This window comes from Uloborus diversus, chromosome 1, assembly GCF_026930045.1.
Source record: "Uloborus diversus isolate 005 chromosome 1, Udiv.v.3.1, whole genome shotgun sequence".
NCBI classification, from domain to species: Eukaryota; Metazoa; Arthropoda; class Arachnida; order Araneae; family Uloboridae; genus Uloborus; species Uloborus diversus.
The window spans coordinates 193,495,847-193,519,281 of record NC_072731.1 but is presented as its reverse complement, the minus strand read 5'-3'; the positions used below and the strand labels follow the sequence as shown (position 1 = coordinate 193,519,281).

The window sequence follows — 23,435 nt, the reverse complement described above, 5'->3', positions numbered from 1 at the left end:
TACCTCAATGTCAGAAGTTTTGAAAACCGCTGCAAATACTTGCATATTTCTTCCGTTTGAATTTGTTTGAAATTGTAAGTGGTTTTGTCTAGTTGTCGTCGTTAATATTAGTTAAGCATAAGTTAAATGGCTTCTAATATTGACTTCGAAAGTAAAAGATATCAACTAAGTATTATAGTTTTAATGTTACTTAAATGTTAATTTTAAACGTTCTGAAGAATGAATTAGTTCTTTAAATGGCGATAAGCCAAGCCGCAACTTCATTAAAAACACATTTAAGTACATGCATAATATTAAGTACTTATTCTTTCCTTTCTCAGCTTCAACTTCAGTTACAGTTTTGAAAATACCGTAAACGCGGTCTACTTTGGCCCAGATTTTGGAACTTTTCTCATTCTTTTCCCAATAATTTTGTAACTATTCATATTTCCAAGTTGTGGAAACTTGTTTTACCTACATTTGTAGAGATATCTTAATTTTATTTTTTAAATAGTGATCAGTTTATTTCCTAGTATTTTTTCCCTTTAGCAGGGTTATAATTTGTTGTTATTATTTTTGATAATCAAATTAAATCCTTTTTAGATTATAATCCATCTATTTGGAGCCACAGTTCAGAATAATTTACAACGCATAATGAAGCTCAAAAAGAATTCTGAAGTTCCATTTCTATAAATTCTTGTATTTGTACAACAGAAAATTATCACCAGAACAGTTGTGGAATATTTTAAAACTTAACTTCTTAAAGCAGACGGAAATATTTTTAAATTGAACTTCTTAAGGCAGACGGAAATATTTTCAAATTGAACTTCTTAAAGCAGACGGAAATATTTTCTACTATTGTTTTACAGTAATTTGGGTAACAATGAAACTAAATGCTTCTATCGTCTCAGTGAAATTTTTTCCACGTATCACATTTATAATGCAATGCATGACATCAGATTTCATCTAAACAAGTAGGGGAATGTGGGGCAAAGTGAAACAGTCAAGATGACTGAGCTTTCTCAAAATGAACAAATTGGAAATTTGTTTTGAAAAAAACAAAATGTAAAGAAAGAACATTGTATTTTATAATAAAATTTGTATTACAAAATTATAATTTATTTTTGGAAGTAAAATTTTGCTTAAAAAAAAAAAGTGGAAAAACTTCACTTTTTTCACATGGGAGCAAATTGAAAAATGAAATATTTTTTCAATGAGATATGTTTTATTCGATTGGGAAAAATATTTTTGAACAAAATGATGCGTAAATAAAAGGATAATCATTAAGTGAAAAGATAATGACACAATAAACTAATGAATTAATAAATTTATTAATCAATCAATACATGATGACAAATATATAAGCGAATAAAATAGGGAATGAATAAGAAGATAAGTTAAATAATGAATCAATAAGTGAATTACTAAATGAAGCAATGTGAATAAATTAATTAATAAATGAAAACGTAATTGATTTAGTAAATAATTGAATGAGTAAACGGAATGAACTATTTCACTTTGCCCTGCTCGCACTTGACTGATTTTGAAGAATATTAAAAATACAAATAAGCAAAACTTTAACTAAATAAACACTGCACCGAATATTTGAAGGCCTTAGTTAATATTTAAAATGTTAATGACAGAAATTTTATCATTTGATAATATCAAAATAATTTTTGATTTACAACAAAATATAACAATTTGAGTATCAATTTTTGAAAACTACTTATATTATCATATGTTTTGATTTTCAGAGGTAATTTTATCTTAACTGGAATAAACTACATATGTTACTACATAGTTAAAAAATTACTAGGTAATTGGCACTAAAAGCGGAGTAAATACTTCAATATTTCATTTTGCCGCTATTTCACTTTGTTCCGCATTCTCCAATGCATACATGATGCTGATAAATAAGCATTCGATACGTTTTATAAAATTATGCAGCAAAAAATCGAATAGTATTGATATTTTTAATTTGAACGTTTAAGTAAAATGTGATTTTTTTTTTCAAATATTGATTTTTTAAATGTTTGTATATTCTTTTTTTCCATTAAGTTTTTTTTTTTTTTTTTTTTGCCGGTTTAAGTAATAGTAAAGAATTTAGCATATTTTAATCATGCAAATTTCAATTCATAATTTGCTGTGTTTGCTTTCTATTTTCACTTGCTAATCTATGAACTTCCTTTGAATGGAGCAGCTGAAAAATGTATCATTTCCAAGGTCTTCAGAAAAAGATTCGACATGGAAGCGCATTGAGTAATTCAAAAAACTTTTAATTAAATGAGTGCAACATCTAAATTGTTTTTAAAATATTTTGAGTCTGTTTAATAACTAGAATTTCGCTTTTATTTCTAAAAATTAACAACATTTGACAGAATTCAAACATTGTTCAGCGTGTTACAAAAATTTTAAATGAAAAAAAATCAGACAATTAGAAAAATATTTTTTTTCTCCCAAAACTTCCCGAGACAAGATTATGCAGCACTCCCGAAAACCGCATTGGCGCGCTTGGCGACGTTCGAGCAGCCTATTTTTTCACCGTCGCTTTGCCCTCTTCCGCCTCCTCTGCCTTGTCCTACGCGCCGCCGCGGGAAAGGAGTGGCGCACACTGGGCTATCAACGTCTCTCACAGTCACTAAACGGCAGCCAACCAGTTAACAACCGGACTTCCCGCGCGCGCCACTGCTGCGCTCTCTCTCACTCTCTCTCTTTCCCTGACACAAAACTTCAAAGATAAAAGTTTCCTCAACTCGTGGCGGGAACTTCAGACTCGTATTTCTGATTAATCCGGAATCAGGAATAAAATACTTTTCTGTGTTTTATTGTTGTGAAGGGAAGTTTTTTTTATGGTCAGATGAGTCGTTTGACAGACGGACGTTCAAGATGCCCGCTAATGATACTCCTTATTATAGCGGAACGTCAATAATGATAAACGACAGCATGTCTGTTGACCTATCATCCTCGGAAGAAGGCCTAAAATGGGATGAAATTACAATAGTGGTTTTGAAATCATGCGTACTGATGGTGATCATTTGTGCTGCTATTTTCGGAAATACCCTTATCATAGTTAGTGTGCTGAGGCATCACAAATTAAGAATTACCACAAACTATTTTATTGTGTCTCTCGCGTGTGCAGACATCTTAGTGGCCGTGTTTGCTATGACCTTCAATGCTTTACATACTGTATCAGGAAAGTGGTTGTTTAATCAAGCAACCTGCGATTTTTGGAATAGTTGCGATGTTCTTTTTTCAACAGCTTCTATTATGCATCTGTGTTGTATAAGCGTTGACCGCTATTATGCCATTGTTAAACCGTTTGAATATCCTAATAAGATTACTAGCAGAACTGTAGCAATTATGCTAACGTGCGTCTGGGTTTCTGCTGGACTAATAAGCTTCATACCTATCTTCCTAGGTTGGTACACTACAAATGAGCACTTGCTCGAACGCTCTCAGAATCCGGATGTTTGTGATTTTAAGGTTAACAAGCCGTATGCTCTCATTTCTTCCTCCGTTTCTTTTTGGGTGCCATGCGTCATAATGATCGGAGCCTATATCAGAATCTTCTTTGAGGCAACCAAACAAGAGAAAATGATCTGCAAGTCTCAAATTAGCGCTGCAATTCCTCAATATCCTCGCAATAGCACCGACACGACGGCCCAGATGGTGGTGCACGCAACCAACCACCATCGCAACTCTCACGTGGAGGACGACCACTCTACACCAACAAAGAGGAACATCAACAAGATGAAGAGAGAACACAAGGCCGCCAAAACTTTGGGAATCATCATGGGAGCTTTTATCTTCTGTTGGCTCCCGTTCTTCATCTGGTATGTAACGGTACATCTTTGCGAAGATTGCGAATGCCCAGATATTATTGTCCAGATCCTGTTCTGGATCGGGTATTTCAACTCATCGCTCAACCCGATCATATACGCCTATTTCAACCGGGATTTCAGGGAGGCGTTTAAGGATACCATCATGACATACTTCTGTTGCTGCTCGAAGTGTTTTAATCGAGAGGACACTCACAGGAGTACCACTATTCATTTCAACTGCACCTACCGTTCTACACAAGACATTGGACTTGTTGAAAACAAGTACGTCAGGGACATCTAAAAGGAGACAGCTCAGTATCTTCTGGTGAGTTTTTATCACTTGTTTTAAGCACCATTTCAAAATTGAAGAAATACTTTTTACTTTGAAAATTTTAAACTGCACAAGCGATTGGAATTTTTCCTCTGCAATCCTTCTGCTGCTACATTTCTACACTTAATTTAGGCTTTGATATCACATAAGATAAAAAATAAGCGCGAGTTCCTTTTTTAAAACTTACATGAAAAACTTTTTTTTTAGGAGGGGGGTGGGAGGTTCTATTACCGGTAGTTAGACTTTTCATGTACATTAGAAAATATACTTGGAACGAAAAATACTTTTTTTTTTCTAAGTCCTCCTGAGTAGAAACGGCATAGCTTAAAAAGTTAAGTTTTCGTATAATCTTCTTTTTAAATTTACTTTTCATAATCCTTCAGTCATCAATTTTTAGTCTCAAGCAATCGATGTTTCGTTAATTTATTCACATTTCAATAAATGCAAATTGTTTATAGTTATATTGTAAGGCAATCAAATTAGACTTTAAAGAAAGTGTCAATATTACTTGAAATTTGCGTTTCTTGCATAAGAGGACACACATTTGTTTGTCGCATTTCATTTTCAATATTCTGAACCTCAACCTTAAAAGACATTTAGTTACTAATTTTTATTTAGTTTATCAATACCTAAGAATGTATAAAAAATAGCACATTCAACAGAACGGCATTCTACTTTGTCTGTAACATTATAAAAAATCTTGACTTAGTATTGTTTGAACATTTTAAAGAAATGAAAAATTACTTTCTTTTCACAATAATAAACAAAATAAAACACACACAATTAATTAATTTCACAAAATAAAAATAAAGGAGAGTAAAAGAAAAATAATTTTAAAATTTTGAAACATTTCTTTAAAAATAATTTTTCAATGCTTGGTTAACCAGTTTTCCCCTTGTTGATTAAAATAATGACAATTAATCAAATTCATAGGTTTGCTAAATAAGGGGACTCTAAGGTGCATGGCCAAATATATCGCCCATTTATGATTCAACTGGCTCCAAATTTTTCATGCGATTTGCAACGATTATTTCGCGATCAAGCAAATTTTCGTGAAACTGCTTAAAAAAAATGCGGGATAACCTTATTTGTATACATGACCTTATTGCTATACATGGCCTCATTTAGCTCACTTACTCAAGTTTAGTGCAAAATGTACTATAATCTTATATTGCACGACCTTGAACCAAAGGGACGTTCCGATGGGAGGTCACGGCAGGCAATCGCATTAAAGTAACTGATTTAGAGCATGTAATTAATCAATCAGTAAATATTTTTATGTAAAAAGACATTATGCTTTATTTTTAAGTAGCATGTAATGGATAATCACTTCAAAAACTTCTTTCGAATATCTGGGATGCAAGTAGCTATTTCTATGCAAGTAACAATAAATATATATAGATTTTTACTACATCTATAATAAAAAAAAAGCAAACTACTTCATACTGTTATTCTGCACTGCCTTAAATTTAGTGGCCCAGGGGTTATAGGTAATTACTTCCCCAAGGGGTAGGGGGTAGAAAAACGAGGGGTTCCATAGCGCAGACTGAGTCATGAAAATTTGTAGGCGGCGTAATTTGAGAGGGTTTTTGATTTCACTTGGGGAAGGGGGGGGGGGTATCGTCCTGAGGGATTCACCGTAGAATGGAAAAGATGGGTGATTACCATGGCCCTTGAGAGGAGTGTTGGGCATCCACACCACTGGGAGAGCATGACAGGTAACTATGAAATCCCTAAATAATCCCATATTTATCGTTTTTTGCATTTTTTTTTTTTGCCGTATTTTTAATGCAAATTTGGAAACAGTGTAGTTATCTCCCTCCTCGCAAAAGTTTAATATTTTAATTGTACATAAACTTATGGGAGGGCTCTTGTTTAAAACTTAAATGAGTACACTTGTGCTTTTCAAACTGTTCTCTGTTAGTGACTCGTAAAAATTAAATCACATCAATTTTATAGTTCTAATTCAATTTATTAAAGAAAACTTTTGGATTCAGCTCATTTCTCTGTTAGTGACTCGTAAAAATTAAATCACATCAATTTTATAGTTCTAATTCAATTTATTAAAGAAAACTTTTGGATTCAGCTCATTTCACCAAACATAATTTTCCGTGAAAACTTTATTTCTTGCGTTTGCGACCCACTTAGATTATCCACTTAGATTATATCTGTAGGCGTACAGATATAATGCCGAAATTTTATTTGAATATAATATTAAGGAGGCAACTAGGAGAAAACGTTTTGAAATACGTGAAACTAATCCCAATAAAAAAAAAATGCTTTACATAAAAATTAGTTACTTCTAGAGTGTCTCAACGTTTTTTTTTCTTCTGATTTAAAAATTTAAAGTCAGGAATTTATGTAAGGTAGGGGGTTCAACTATTGCCCACTTAGCGTAATTTGCTGTCCAATTTTGTTAGTTATCTAGAGTACGAAATTAGTCTGAATCTGTTGTCATTTTATTTGACCGGATTTTCGCGCAATAAAATTTTAATATCGTCAGCACACTGGTTTTCAGTTTCTATAAAGATGTCTTTAATACCACCCACTGGGTGTATCTAACATAATCCAAGTAAGAAAATTTTGGAAAATCAAAGAAATAATTTAAGAAAAAATATTGTTACATTTTCCCATGAATCTGCATGCATTTTGTAGCACGTGCAGTGGCGCCGACTCCATGGGGCCTGAGGGGGCAGAGCCCCCCCAATAAATCAAAAAAAAATATTAATTACATTCTGCTTTTTAAACTCATAAATTTATCTTTTATTTTCCTTATTTGAAGATAGTTTACCTTGTAAAAAACATTCAGTAATGAGTTAAAACAAATAATTATTACGGTTGTGTAAGCAGGTTAACTGAAAACGAGTGGTGTGAATAATGATAGTGTAACAGTGCTGCGAGTACTGTAAAAATGTCATAGTGCGCGAATTACGGGTCAAGTCTGTTGCCGGTGGGCAGCGCTACGGCGCGCTCACCTAAGTGTTGCTGACCCGGAAAAAATGTATGAGAGCATGATTTGTATATAAAATGGGAGGCGTGATAATTTTGAATACTTTTAGGAATTGGGTTTAAAAGAAAACCTTCACAAAATGATGATCCTTCCCTTCCTCGGAATCGACGTATACCAAAGAAGTGAAAACAACGAAGGCAGCTCACCGCACACTTTCAAAATCCCAAAGGAATACAGTTGACTTCAGCTACTTTTGCGAAATGGCTATAACGCGATTTTTTCTCCAGTATTCAGACCTAACGCGAATTCCGCACCCGCAACACGAAAATTCTCGGGAGGGAATCGTGGTGTGTTCGTATCGGCTTTGACTACTGTTTTTTTTTTTTTTTTCATGAATGGATCTTTTTCCTTTTAGCATCGCTGCGAGTGGAAGTTCCTTTTTCATTTTAAATGCGAAAGTTAATGAAATATAATGACATCTAAGAGCGCTGTTTCATTTAAAGTTTGTGAAGATAAAAGGAGAAAGTTTCTGACAATTAAAGAAAAGCTAGAGCTTCTTGAAAAGCTGAAGCTCAACTAAAAAATGCGTTGAAGGTAGCACGAGAATTAAATATGAGTGAATCTTCCATACATACAATTACAAGTCAAGAAAAGGAAATCCGTAAAAATTCACCGAGTAGTGTCTTAGTAAAATGCAAATATTTATGAAAATGGAAACTGCTCATGTATTGTGTACAAATATCATTAATGGATCGACTGTTCAGTACAACTAAAGATGCATTTGCTTTTCTTACTATATACTGTGCTTACCGTATACCGGTTTATTTTTTCTTTCTTTCCCATTGATCATTGATTTTGTACATCGTAGCAGTATTTTATGTTGAATAAAACGGTATTTTTGAAAAACAAGTAACATTCAGTTCTTTATGTAAGGAACAGGAATGTAAAGTTAGAGTAGAGTTAAGAGATGGTTTTTAACAGTTTGACGGGGTGTTTACAAGTGTCTAAAATAAATGGGTACGTTTATAAAAAAATTTACACATACCTTTTTCCACAACGCAAAATTTCGACTTACGCGAGGGGTCTTGGAATGCATCCCTCGCGTAGGTCGGGACTCGAGTGTACTACAAGGCAATATACATTGAGGTTTGTAAAATGGTGCAATTTTGCATTGTTGGGCGATTTACATCAACTGGATGCACACAGGTCATTGCAGTTGAACAAGAGTGCTTGCTTTTATTAAACAAAGGTGAAACATTTTGAAAAATCAACTGAGTTTTTCAAAAGTGACCTAGACATTGAGAGACTGCGTTTACGCTTGAATATGTTAGCCGATATCACTAATGAAAAAACAACTGGTCTTAAAAAGCATGCTTAAATTAAATTACCTTTTTACAAAAATACTGTGTGTGTTCGTATTTATTTTTTCCTTTTTTCAAAGCCAAAAAATATGTGTCGGGCTTGTCGACTTTTCGGGGTTCTAATGTTGATTATATGACTTTAAAATACTTTAAAAAAACTTTAAAACTCACTATTTTTCATCTCAGATTTAGAAAATTTCCTGCGGCATGCCCCCTCCCCCCCAATATTTTTTAAGTCGGAGTTTCTGGGAGTGCCCTTCAATGCAAGTCAAGCGCCGTACCTTTTCCATGCCTAGCTACGGCACTGCATGACTCCCCATAAAATAGAACAAAAAAATGTCTCTTACTAAGACAAGTGGGATGATCTAGTTGAACCAGAAGAATTTGCATACCAATTTTTGGATTGTTTTACTTTGAAAACGCCATGTCACATACTGTTTGTTTGTTTAAATTATACACACGAGAAAGTACACTGTTAAAATTTTTCCGGAAAATTTACGGTAATTGTTACTGACATCCATGTTGCCAGTAACTATTACCGTAAAAATCAAATGTTACTGTAAAATTTTACGGTTTCCTCGGTAGCCCACAGCAACCAATTGGCGCTGGGATCGCTTATTTCTCCGGTAGAAATTACCGTAGAAATCAGCGATGCGTTAAGTCCGCCATTTTACAGTAACAATCACCAGAAAATCTTCCTGAATTTTTAACAGTGTATGTAAATTGGCATTTTCAAGGCACAAAAAACGACCTTTCTTTGGGGGGGGGGTAACCTCCGCGAGGTTACATAACCCCATAAACCCCCGGTGATGACTGGCCCAGCCCCCTCAATAATTTTTCCAAGTCGGCGCCCCTGAGCACGTGTATAGACTAACAAGCTACGATCTTGAAAATGAGTTGAAGTTGGAGTGAGGAATAAGAGGCTTTATAATTCCAGGAGTTAGAGTTGGAGTAGGCCATTTTCCTTCCGATTCTGCAAGTTTTCCAGGCTACGAAATAGGAGTTGGAATCGTATTATCAGAGTCGAACTTATTTTGAGACTCGGAATCAGGCGTCTGAGTTGAGGTCTTTTTATTTCCTGAAGTCGGAGCCGTAGTTGGTCATTTTATCACGGACTCCACAGCCATGTATAGCCAGTATTTCTTGCAGGTACTCCATTCTTTCAGTTTCTGATGAAGCACTATCCCTTTTCCTAAAATTCAATACCGGCAGGAGATAATAAACTTCTTTCTTTTGTTTCCTAGAGAGAACGAGAGAGACATACAGTTATAAAAAAAAGAGAGATAACTACAAAATTTGTTCATTCTTTTAAATTCGCTTGAAGAATTACTAATGGAAATTGTTTGATCGACTCATGAATCTTACAAATGAAGTACATCAGATTACATTTAAATGTTTAGCTTTTGTACTTTATTCTTGCACTAGTGATATACTTCTATGAAATTTCTTACATATTTACCTTTCAAAAATATCTTAGCATCTCTTTTATGCGAAAATATATATTTAAATGTGATACAATTTCGCAAACAAATATGCATTTGAAAAAAAAGAGGCTATAACCCATTTTCACAATAAACACCATGTTATACCTCAAAGGTAAAATTTTAACATTTTCCTGGAAATATTCAAGCATGTAAATTTGTATCGTACAGTTAAAAATTTCCAAAGCAATTTAAAATGTAAATCAAAAAGAACAAGCAGCATCGATTGAACTAAGTTTACTGTGATCATCTAACATATTTCCCTAAGCATTCCCTACCAGCTTTTTTTTTCAGAAGTTTTCTGAGAAATGTCGCTTTTTACGGAAAAACTAAACTTATTGCATCCAAAATTCAGGATTTGTTGCTGCTGTATTTTTTTTATAGAAAAAGATCGCTGTAATTCAAACAGGAACTGTCAAAATAATACTTTATGGTTTTTACCATTTATTTGTAGATTTAGTGATGAGTTTAAAGAGTTCCGTGAAAGGTAAAAACATGTTTTTTTTTCTGTTTAACTGGATAATAGCGAGCAACGTATTCTGTTGATTAGAGTATTAATCTGCCACGAATGAATTAATAACTTAGTAAAAAAAATATTTTGAAAATCCAATAACACTTTGGCAAAAAACAGTCAGTTGATTAAAAAATACAAACATATCTGGAAGAAAAGGATACGCGAAACAGCAAAAGAGAATATGATAATGCCCGTGGCAGAAAATAAGTAACATACAAAAATACATCAACTTGTAGGAAACTAAGGAATACGCATCAATGCTACAGCTACTGATATTTCTAGCTTCCTTTTCCGTAAAAAAATAAATTAAAAACTAGCTATAAACTAATAAAATTATATATATCCAAAATGTATCGCAACATTATCTATTAAAAAAACTTATGTGGAGAACAAAAATATATTTACTTTTTTTTAATTAAAAAATATATCTTTACTAATAACTCTGACGCGCATAGCGACTACACCGTTCGGTCGATTTTCATGAAACTTGGCACAAAGTTAGTTTGTAGCATGGGGGTGTGCATCTCGAAGCGATTTTTGAAAATTCGGTTTTGTTCTTTTCCTATGCCAATTTTAAGAAAATTTTTCTGAGCAAATTATCACAACGTGGAATAGTAAATTACGAAATCATCATAAACGTCGAACCGTAGCATGGGCAAGCCATTTAACAAATCAAATTGGCGAGAAATTCACCATCCATTATTTGTTAATATACAGGCGAACCAAATGACCTTTTAATTTTCTACTACGGGCAAAGCCGTGCGGGTGCCGCTAAAATAAAATAAAATAGGATCTAGAAAATAATCTTGTGTATATTTGTATGGATAACATTTCCACGAAGAAAGCTTTTTAATAAACAGTTTGCTTCGACACAGACACATTTTGTACTGCAGATTTTAAAAAGGACACCCCATTCCCATCTTTCAGTTTTAGATTTAAAACATGTTTAGAATATTTTTTAACAGTGAGGGAAAAAATCTAGCATGAAGTTCCAGCAAAACTTATTCTAAAAATTTTTTTTAAGCGCCAAATTTATTTACAAAATTTCGGAGTAGATAATTCAGCTATTTACAAAAAGTGATAAAGTAAGATTTACGAACGTATTTATCCTACATCTGAATGTAGGATAAATGAAGTACGTATAATCTTGGAGTGTATCTGATTTTTTTAATACATAATAAAGCAATTGCCCCCTAAGAACAAGATGTCTTCCTTTATATGCCATTCAGGGTAACCACATTTATTTCAGAACTTCCTCGTAATTCCCCTTTCGATTTTGCAAATTTAGAAACGTATGTATTCGAAAATAATAAATCTCTCTCTCTCTCTCTCTCTCTCTCTCTCTCTCTTTTTAAATATTAAAACCGCAGGTCCATTTCACAGAATTCAGTTTATGTGACTATATACATAAATTTGGATGAAATATAAAATTAATTTAATTTCAATATTATATAATACATCCCATTTGTGAAAGTTAAAGTCAATTTACCAATTAGTGATGATTATCCTGTAAGAGGTTTAAAACAAACAAAGCTACATAACTATTTATCTCTTTTTAGGACACATCGTTTTACTTTTATTGATTTACTATCTGCGTTGCTCCGCTTTTCGCGGTTTACCTCGAAAATAAAAGTTTTGCTAAGTGACGCATGTTCAACAATCAGGTTTCAGTTAGAGAAAAATACTGTAAAATTTCCCGTCAAAATAATCATTCTTAAAGAAAGAAAACGGCAAATCACAAATTTCCGAATAAATTAAACGCAATACATACAAATAAAATCTTTGATCTGCTGGCCGAAAAAAAAAATAAGAAGATAAATTGCCAAATAACAATCAAGAGCTTTCAACTCAAAACAAAAGCAAAATTTTATTTAGTCACAGTCGAAAAAAATTACAACCTTCTGATTGGTTTTATTCACGCTGCTTTAAAATGAGATCGCGCAAACGATAATTTTTTCGACATGAAAAGGCTGTTCCATTAGGCTTAAATATGCTTATAACTTCTTCTTGTGATTTTACAACCTTGTTTTTTTTTTTTTTTTTTTTTTTTTTTTTTTGAAATTATTAGGAAGTAAGTGTACTCCAAGAGAATATTTCGCGGGTTTTCGAATGGCGCTAACATGGAACTAGTAGGATAATTATTTTGCGTAGAAAGAGCCATTTTAATGCCCTTTTCGGGCCCTAAAATGAAAATTCGAACAGTTCGGTACCTTTTTGGCGTTCGAAAATCCCTTTAGGTTCCTTCTCTGGTACCCAAGCACCATCCTGCCAAATTTGGTCGAAATCCAAGCAAACTGTGGTTTTGTATAGAAAACATACATACACACATATATACACATATATTCTGTTTTATTTATATAGATGTTCATCATAAGTTCAATTCTAGTGTAAGTATTGAACCGCCGGATAAATAAATGCACTGATTTTCCCAAATATATCTTTTGTAGATAGAATCATTTATCATATATTGCCAACAGCAAGAAGCAAAAAAGTAATTTCCAACGCATCCTGGTGGTAGTTATCGTAACTATCTATCTTATTTCCGGTAGATTTACCGAGGCATGCTTACTACCCCTTTATACGTGACACTCCATATCTTGTGCTCATCTACTGATGATAAATTTTCCGCTTTATGTTTAGCGACCGCTATTTTCTGGAATAATAACATTTTTATAAAAGATTGATAAAGGTTTAACAACGTGTTTCAATAAGTTTTTGCATTCGGCGAATTGGGAAAGAAAAATGTTTTGCATTTAATCAATTGCGCAATCCTTTTTATAATGCTGATGCCACCAATAATTTCGAGAAATATTTCTAACATTGTTTTTGTACTTATCTTGCTCCATTTTTTTAAAATATGGATGAAAAGTTGTTTTCGATTTCTATTAATATTTAAAATTTACGTGCAAGAAAAATCTCCTAATTTCTAATTGAAATAGTTTGGGTTTTGATGTGACCACGAGCGAGAGTAAATGTATTTTTACATAGAATTAACATGATATGGGTATGTGATTCTACTTATCGTATAGCTCAGATCCAGTAAGTTCAAGCATGACCTTGGGAATATTTATGTCTTGTTTTGGGTCCTTATTAACTGGCGGAAACAAGCCAGCGACAAAAAACTTTAAATTTTCAGTGTACTCACCAGTAAAAATTAAACACTATCAGTCACTGTAAGTTATCTGGAGCAAAACTAGTACAAAATGTGCAAACTAAAATATTTTGCTTGAGGGATTTGATTTGAAAGTAAGGTATTAAAAGATTTAAGCTGTCATTGAGATTTTTTTATCCACACCTCCCAGTCCGATATTGTGTAGCAATTACAGGCTGCAAATATATACTGTAAGAGTTATTAACTAGTAAAATTTAATGCAAGAAACTCTGGTATTTTTGCAAACTGATTTTCAATGATTTTTTTTTCACATCGATTTTTCTTAAAACAGAAAAAAAAAATATTATAATCAACAGCCCTCAGAACTTAACGAAATATAAAAACGTTACCGCATGAAAACGTCTTTGTTACAGCTGAAAATGATTCTGATGCTTATATTTCAGCACAACTCGAATCTAGGAATATTTATCCTTCGGGGAGGGGGATGGGATTATAGGGTCCAATCTATTATAGGGTCCAACCTATCCTTGTGGACTGTAGAGCAATATCAAGCATCCTTTAAAATCTGAAAAGAACTATTGGTAGAAGTATATTCGGGCCAGAAAATACGAATATGGAGTTATCTAACACAAAAAAAAAAAAAAAAAAAAATGGACAATCCGGGTAGTTGCAAGTATTATTTACATGATCTAAAATGAAAAAAGCTTTGTCTTTTATAAAGTTAGTTTCAGTTATGGCATGTACTTATTGTTTATTATTCATTTTGGAACGATTTCTTTGAAAATCCTTTAACCACACGAAAAGTAAATAAATTAATGATGAATAAATAAAACGCAAAAACTCATGCATTCGGTTCTGACAAATCGCAATCAAGAATCGCAACTGAGAAATTACTATCTGTTTATAAAATCATTTTGCATTAATTTCAGTTAGCCTTTTTCGATTTTTTTTATTCATAATGAATATTTAAAAAAAAAAAACATGTGCGCAAAGGTGTAGCATTGCATCATTTCCTCCACACTGAAGAGTGTTTTTTTTTTCTCTATACGGTGCGAGCATTTCATTAGATAATCAGTCATTATTTATCTTTTTTCTTTCATGTATACAATTCACATCGGCATCTAAACTGAAATTTGCTATATTTAGCAGCATAAAACTAAAATAGCACAATTTAGCCTATATGGGTTAATCCAAAGTAATAATATAACAAATTTACAACCAACGAAAATTGATAGTGAGTTTAAAAAATGAAAATATTGAAAACAAAGAGTACGCGCGACGTGTTTATAAAATCATGAAAAGATATTGGGTTTAAAAGATTAGAAGATTGGGAACGATAAACGCACGAGATATGTTTATTAAATCATGAAAGTTAACATCTGGCATCTTTAGTTGCTGTTCTGAAAATAAAACTAAGAGTTTGTTTTTGTAAACCAGCGTAATTATTTATGTTCACACTTCTTTGTGTCGAGCCTGGCGTACAGAAAATGATATAAAACATGCGTGGTATTTTGCTTTAACATAAAGTATTAGTTTTCAAATGTTTATAAATATGGATTCGACATCGATGATAACACAGTTTGGTTTCATAACATCGATATTTAAAATTAAAAATTCAGGGGTATTGATACACATCGACGCAAAAAACATCGATTTTCTGAAACTAATGTCTTAAAACATCGATTTTTTAAATTCATGCATAATAAACCAAAAAATTCTTTTCTGCAAGAGCTGAATTCACAGCTGATATTTATTAATTCATGTCTAATATTTTGTACTTTCCAAATAAAACCAAGAATATGGATAATAATAAATAATAATAATAATAATAATAATAATGACACACAGCTAAAATAAAAAAAAAAAAACTTACTTTCAAAAAGTAAAACTCAGCAATAAGTAACTGATTCATGTTTAAAACACATAACCTTTACTCATCATTCAACATTAATAGGATTAGTTTTGTAACTTTTGAATGGGGTCGTTTCCAAAATTTTAAAAGTATTTTTTTCTGTAAGAGCATGATTAAAAAAATATGTATAATATGACCATTTTTAACTAATTTATTTAAGTTTTATATTTTTAAAAAATTGCTTAAATCGGTGAGCTTTTATCGTTTAATGCAACTGCCGATGACATCACAAATGGTGAAATGCCATTCCGTGTTGTCATTCATGGTCCAAAATACTTAATTCACATCTTTACTCACGTGTTTTGGCAACGATATGGTTGATAGCAAGCGTAGAGTGCAATTTTAATTCGCTGCTTGATTATCATAACATGGAAACGTAGTAAAAAGATGCGGCAAAATGCATCATTTGTGACGTCATAAAGACCACGCCTTGTTTGAAAAATCGGACATTTTAAAAAATGAATTTAAAAAAACAACCTGTTGGAAAAATGAAAGTATTTTCTGGGCCATTGTGTTTTTTTTTTTTTTTTTTTTTTGCTCATTCTATCCATTTCAATGACTAAAAGTAGTACTTTTGACTGAAGGAAACCACCCCTTTTTCGAGAAGAGTACAATAAAAAACTAAATTACATAAACTTTTATCAAATTTATTAAAGAAGCTTTTACTGTTTTTAAACTGGATAAAACGGGGGAAAGGGGGGGGGAATAAACCATAAGAGTAAATATGCGTTCTAGTCTATTTATTTCCAACTGAATTACAAAGCGTGGATAGTGATTTGAAACATGTTTACTGTTACATATTTTTAATTAATTTTAGCTTCTCTTTTTAAATCGAAGACTTACTGGGGAAATTTAGTAGCAAGGGAAGACTAAAAACCTACTTACGCTCAATATATATTCTACGTACAATAGCTAACTGGGATGAAAAACAAAATTTCTTAAATGGGAGTCTACTTCTTTAGACACAACTAGCATTAAAAAAGTCTTTCTAATGAGAGAGATGTCGAGATTACTGATGCTGTAGCTTTTATTATAAATCTGTTTTCATAAACATAACCACCAGTTTTTGGTGATATTATTCGTTTAATTTTGAAATATCAACATAAAAAAATCATCAAACTCAAAATAACGACATAAAAATACATTTAACGCATCAAATCGACAATGAAGAAACACCGATGTTAGAAAAATGTCGCTCCTAATAAACCGATGGTAAAAATATATGGTGTTTTAATAAAAGCATCGACATCGATGTAGCACTTCAAATATAAATATATTTAATTGGAATTTTGGATTGCTTTATTTTCTTGTGTTTTAGTTTAAATGTTTCCATGAAGAATTAATGACAGGCTTTTTAAAATAAAAATATGTCAACAATATTGGGCTAGATTTCCGATAAATTTTAACATGAAAATCAAGGCGGTGTGTTTAATTTTGTTTCATTTTCCCAACGAAACTTGACAGGGTATCGAAACCAATTTAAAAAAAGTTCCTTGGCTGCTATACTACTGTAGATTTGGACGTCAGAAAATATAAATATCAAGTTTTGCTAAAGGAGAGATATTTAGAAATAATCTTGTAGGTTGCCTTAAAGGAAAAACAAAAAATAAATACTAAGTGAAAAGCAATGAATCACTTATTTTTCAATGATAAAATTTCATCGAAGGTACAGAGTCGATGAATTATTTACGACATAGTTACAAAACGAGGTGGAAAACATTTATTATTACTTTTTTTCCTATTCTTAGAAACTTTAGAATTTAAACACTTGTTTCTTTGCCTTTTTATCAAAATAAATCAATAAAATCCTTTTCAGCTATGGACGTTGCTTATCCCTTGCTAAACTATCAACCAGTTAAGTTTCACGAAGCATTTTAATTAACCCAATAAGTAAAAGGTTACACAATTTAAAGCAAAAACGTTTATCAATGCATGCGAAGTATAAAGAAAAAAATAATGAATGTAGAAACGCTATCACAAAATATCTAAAAATTTTGCAAAAAAATAAAGTTTATTTAAACTGCTTCTAACGTGAGTCTTTCCATAATTTTACTAAAATTGCAGAGTAGAAATGCTTTCAATGTACATTTTTAAAGGAAAAAATATTAAATCTTTATTTTAAAAAATGCATAAGTGTTTTTGCACTGAGAGACAAGCAAAAATTTCTACTCCGTTATTGCTATTTCGAGGAAGTAATTTGGGAAAAATAGAGAAAATTGTTAAATCGTTCTACCTTAATTTTCTCGATGTTCTTCTATGGTGCAGGAAAAGAGGAATATATTTTACGATTCAGCACATTTTCGCTTTTAACCAAAATATTTCAGACTCAGTAAAACATTCGGAGAATTTTTCGAAAAACATTTCAGTTATAACCTGTTGTTTCAAATATTTCGAATGGAGAAGGAACGCATGAACATTCGAATATAAGAACTACTTGTAGAAATAAATTTTATGAAGATTTTGAGAGTTGCTTGCACGGAATACTAATGATATTCTCTCGTGGTATGTTGTGTCTTTCGACATATTTTAGTAAATAATTTAGAAAATGAAAGCAAAGAACAACGGTATATATATATATATATATACATACATACATACATACATACATATATATATATATATATATATATATATATATATATATATATATATATATATATATATATATATATATATATATATATATATATATATATAATATTTATTTATTTATTTATTTATATATATATATATATAGAAAGATAGATAGATAGATATAATTTATGGAGATATTAATGTTCTTAACTGTTCAGTTTTTCAGCTTACACGTATATTTTATCCAAATAATTTTCGGTATCAGGCCGAATTACTGATAATGTTGCTTATTTAGTACGATATTTTTAGCAATTGTTCGTGCCATTCAATCAACCAATTACAGAACTTAGCTTCGTGAGACAGAACAATTTATTTACTTTCGAATTAACTTCCAAAATACATCTCCATTTTTGAGCGGGCTTGGAATTTAAATTCTGGGTATAGAAAAGAATTTCAATAAAGGGCGATTCTTTCGTTTACGTGTGTTACTTTTACGCAATATTTTTCGACTCATAGTTTTTAAACTAGTTGTTAATTTTCATGTGTTTTAAGAATGCAAAAAAAAAGTTGAAGGTTTAGATTAATTTTTTGTTGTAAAATAATAATAATAATAATAATAATAATAATATTAAATTTTGTTACGTATGTTACCCTTTACAATGCTTGGTATTTGAAACTTTGTATATATACGTTTAATTTTACGAAGTACAAATGAGTAAAATCAAGATTTTTGTATAGAGAGATAATTATCAAAGGTGTGTTTAGAGATTTAAAAAAAAAAAATGTAAACTGTAAATGTTCTTTTGATTTGGTGAAATTGCTGTGTTACGTGTGTTACCTTTTGTGAATATTACAACTGAGGAGTGACAAATACTGCAAAAAAACATTTAAATACTCGAAAGTAACCAATGAAGGAAACCAATTTATTTTAACAATTGAAGCAGATCATGGTTTGGGAAGAACATTTTACCTGACTTTTTCACCGTGGCATGTGTGACTTCCTGACGCTGTTTCTTTGCAAACAACAACAAAAATGTCAATGACGTTTTTAAAATATCTTTTATTTTCTTTTAGTATGACAACGAAGAATGTCTAGGATTATTGTAATGGCAATATTTTTATTGTGAATAGTTCTAAATTATTTCATAAAATTTTAAAGCATTATGTTTGTGATTCAGAGAATGAAAGAAATGGAATGAACTAAAGCTTTAAGAGTAAAATGAACCACATTTTATTAACATGTGTATTAAGTGTTTACATGTTTTAGTATTACTATTTGCAAACATATTTTTCTGAAGTTCTTACGTTGCCAGTACAAGATAAATACACTCTGTACAAATGTGACTGAAGAGTGTTACGAGTGCGGCCGGATGTGAAATATGTTTCAATCAAAAGTCACTTTAGTACTAAAAGATGATTTCTTTAAGTCAATTTCAAATCACATGAACTAAAAGCCTCCAAGATTGTTAACCAAGGGGGAGGCAGGAGGGGAGGAGTTATGGTGCAGACTGCGTCATTACATATTTTAGAGGTATTCATTTTATAGAGTTTTTTTAAAGGCCATTTGGTCCATTTCCTTAATTTTTCAATGTTTTTTTGCATTTTTAAAAATTTATGTCCTTCTCCTTTTCTTTTTTTCTTCGATTACTGAAAGACGAATTTTATTGTTACAAAATATAATGTTGTTTAAAACAGTAATTTGATCTTTTCAACTGAGAACCTAGCACGAAAAGAATTTGTTATTACAACCATAAAAAAAGGGATTTTAACAATCGGTCAGCCTTTTTTGAACAATAGAAAAAGAGAGAGAAATCTGTAAGACACTTTTAAAATTCTGTAAAGCAAAACATATCTCCCGTTCGCCATTTTTTTTCCAAATAAATCTAATCTATCCCTAAAAAGGGTTCTAAAATGGTGCGAGATTTGCAAAATTCAAAGTGAAGTAAAATTTGCCTTTTCTTCCATATATAAACCAAATATTAATTTTATCTAAGAAATATTTCGCCGGTTTCTGTCTTTTTCGAACCATCTTACGAATAAAATATCACTCTAATAACCCGTGACTTGGGTAAATCTGAAATATACACATAATTATAAGATAAGCAAAATACCATTTCAATAATAGGTAAGGACCTCTATTTCAGAAAATCTTACCTTCCCTCCTTCAGTACACATGCTTGCAATTTTTCTACAATTATTCAGAATTTTTTTAAAAATGACTTTTAGTAATTGCTTGAAATTTCTGCGTAAAAATCTGTAAAACATATATAAATTCAATGTTAAAAGGCAACATTTTTTTGGTTGCGTATGCGAAAACTTTAAAAATATTGATAACATTTTGCTGTACCTGGTATTGTTTTGCAAGATTTATTAGAACTTCTCTTACTTGTTATCTTTCGTTCTTATTTAATTTAAAAAAAAATCTCGCGATTAATTAAAAACTAAAAAAAAGAAGAAAAAGAAAAAGGTTCATTCCACGGAAAACGGTTTTTTGTCCCGCACTTAACGCCTCATATACGTCATTAAAAACAATATTTCAAATATTAATGAAAAAACTGTTTCTGATTAAAAAAAAAAAAAAACTTATGTGTGATATCTCAAGTAATAAAATTGGTCCTCACCATTTAAACTTATTACTTTTTAATGAAATATGTGACCCGTCCCGTTTGGGACAAGCGATTGAATTTTTCCTGGAATGGCCCCAAAAGAAACTCCGAAGCATTGTATTACTTCTTTCAAAAAAAGTTTAATTATGGTTAAAAGTCGTGATATAAAGTGCGCAAAGAATTCAATTAATCGCACGCATTTTGACAATCGAGACTTCTTTTGTTTGAAAACGAACGCAATATATCTCTACTAGGTCCGCCATTAATAGGAGGACTTCTTAACTTCCTCGCTTATTGTCAAATCCTATTTCCCCACCAAGGTCACATTTATTTACTCTTTGAGTGCTTACCTCATATATCTTGAGTTCACGTTGATATTGACTTAGCTGCTCGTGCCAAGGAAGCTACAATCGTGGGGTTTTCCGGTGATTAATACTCAAATGCTTGTTTGGTCTTTGTAATATCAGGCGATTAATTTTCGACTTCTTTCACTTATTGTGTAGCAAAAACACACATGTTGCAGTCTGTGTGGCAATAAGTACTTCAAAACAACCAATACAGCATGCTCTCAATTTGTTGGTAGGTAAATCAATTAGTGAAGTCTTTCTTACAGAAAGTTTTCTTTGAATTGAGCAAACATGTACTATTGCATTTACGGGACAAATCGTGTTTTAAAGTATATTCTCAATACTGTTGTAGTACGGAGCTGTTTTCAGAAGTATTTTGTTTCTTTTATTGTAAAAAAAAATAAAAATTTAGTGTAAATTGGTTTTGAAATATATTTTCTTTTGAGTGCATATTAAAACCCGTAGCTGAGTTTCTTTAAACATGTTTTTCCACTAAAACTTTGTGTTACAAACTATTAACATATGATGCTTGAATAGTATACCATTTTATTCTTTTAGAACTTGTTTTCCTTTTGAAAATATTTGAAGGGCAGTCTGATGGTTATAAAGTTAATTTTGTAGAGAAAAGAAGAAATTGAAAAGTACAATAATGTGACTTTCACCATTCCGTAAATTTTGTATGTTTTATAATAATGAAATAAATCAAAGTAAACAACTATTTATAGGTTTAATTTGATAAATATATTTTATTGCATTGATTGTTTTACGTTGTACTATTTTCATCTAGCGTTAAAATCTGGTGTCACTCATATTTAAGCTGCACCGAATCACTTACAGCACTGGAAAAAACTTTCGGGTAAATGCAAAAGCTTTGAAATCTAGGAGCGTATGATAATTGTAAGGGAGGCATGAATGTATAAAAACAAGGCAAAAAATGTATCTAACTAGAATTTACCAAATTTTGAAGTTGCATATAAATTTATTTCGACATTATCGCCCTTTTTATGTATTTTTAGTTTAGTTTTCATTTGCATGTCAGTATGAATCCGGATTTTCAGTATTAGCATACACCAATGGTGCCCACCAACGTTTTTTACCCAAGGGCTGAATTTAGTATTGAGAAGAACCTTGCTAGTCAGAACACATATAAAATTTAATTGTAATTTTTCCCCTGTATAACATGATAGAAATGAAAGGGATTACGAAAAACGAGGTAACATTTTGTTTGGTATTTTGATATTTTTTACAGTACATCATGAGTATATTACATAAATGTACCACAAAAATGTACGAATATCAACTGGCTAAATGATATTATGAATATCAAACAGTTTAAACACAGTTTTAAGTTTAATTTAGAAAATACTAATTGATTTTGATAGGGATTTCAGATTAGAAAGATCAGAATAAATTTCTCAATCCTGAAGCAAATTACAGCCCAATCGTTTAAAAAGTTTATTTGTTCTAAGTTTGGCAAAATATCCTTTTCCACTAAGAAGCAACTATACAATCAATTTTCTCGCAGAAAAGACAAACAAAGGAATATAGAATTATAAAAAATGAGCTTGAAATAGTTTACTAAAAAGTTTTTGTGCCAGTCCAGTTTTTTTTTATTTTTTTTTTTTAATGTTTTAGTATAAAATCCTCTAAAAATAAATTTTTATCCAAATTGCTTTGTTTTTTTTCTTTTGAAGTACATAGTTTATTTAAATCTCTAAAAACTTTCGACAAACATTTTCTCTCATATTAAAAAAAAACCTAGAAATAATTTATATCATTGAATATTACTGCATTTTAATATGTTCCCCAAAACTAAAATTACGCACGGAAAAGTGTCTCTCAGGTGCTAAAAAGTAATTTCTATGCTATATTTGTCCATTGAGAAGCAACGTTTTGGGAACATAAACAAGTGTCTTAACATTCGTTGGAGACTGAGGGGTCTTTCACAATTAAAGTCTCGCTTTGAAAGGGGGTATGCTCCTTAAATTGTGAGTTTTTGATAAGGGGGATGGGTAACATAAAATGCGACATAGTTTTTATAACAATATGATGGGTGGCAAGGGGAGGGAAGGGGTAAAGTGTGAATTTTTCTTCCCGCGAGGAGAAGATGTCAAATTTGTAGGAAAAAAGTGGGACAGTTATGGACGTAAGAAAAGTTTCTATCTTTTTTCCCAAATATTGCAAAAACTTCCATTTTTAAAAACTGCTGATAAACAAAGATATAGCTAGATTTTTTTTCAATGTGTGGAAATATACTTTCATGTTGTTTAGATGAGTGTGGTATTTTAATTTTTAACATTCATATTGTTTTGTTTGGCATTTTGTACTGTAAAAAAATAACGAAACAATGAAATGCTTTACTCCATTTCCCCAAAACACGTTTGACAGGTTCTTTGAAGTGTATTTCAAATTTTCCATGAGTAAAATTCTCTCTTACTGACGTTAAA

General features: G+C 31.4%; 1 protein-coding gene across 1 annotated transcript; it reads left to right on the top strand.

Annotated features, from left to right (window-relative positions):
• The first annotated feature begins 2,907 nt into the window (after positions 1-2,907).
• LOC129224011 (octopamine receptor beta-2R-like) lies at positions 2,908-21,674 on the top strand. Its single transcript, XM_054858409.1, has 2 exons — positions 2,908-4,125; positions 21,547-21,674. Exon 1 carries the CDS (start codon positions 2,908-2,910, stop codon positions 4,099-4,101), a length of 1,194 nt encoding a protein of 397 aa, XP_054714384.1. The 3' UTR covers positions 4,102-4,125; positions 21,547-21,674.
• The last annotated feature ends 1,761 nt before the right edge of the window (positions 21,675-23,435 follow it).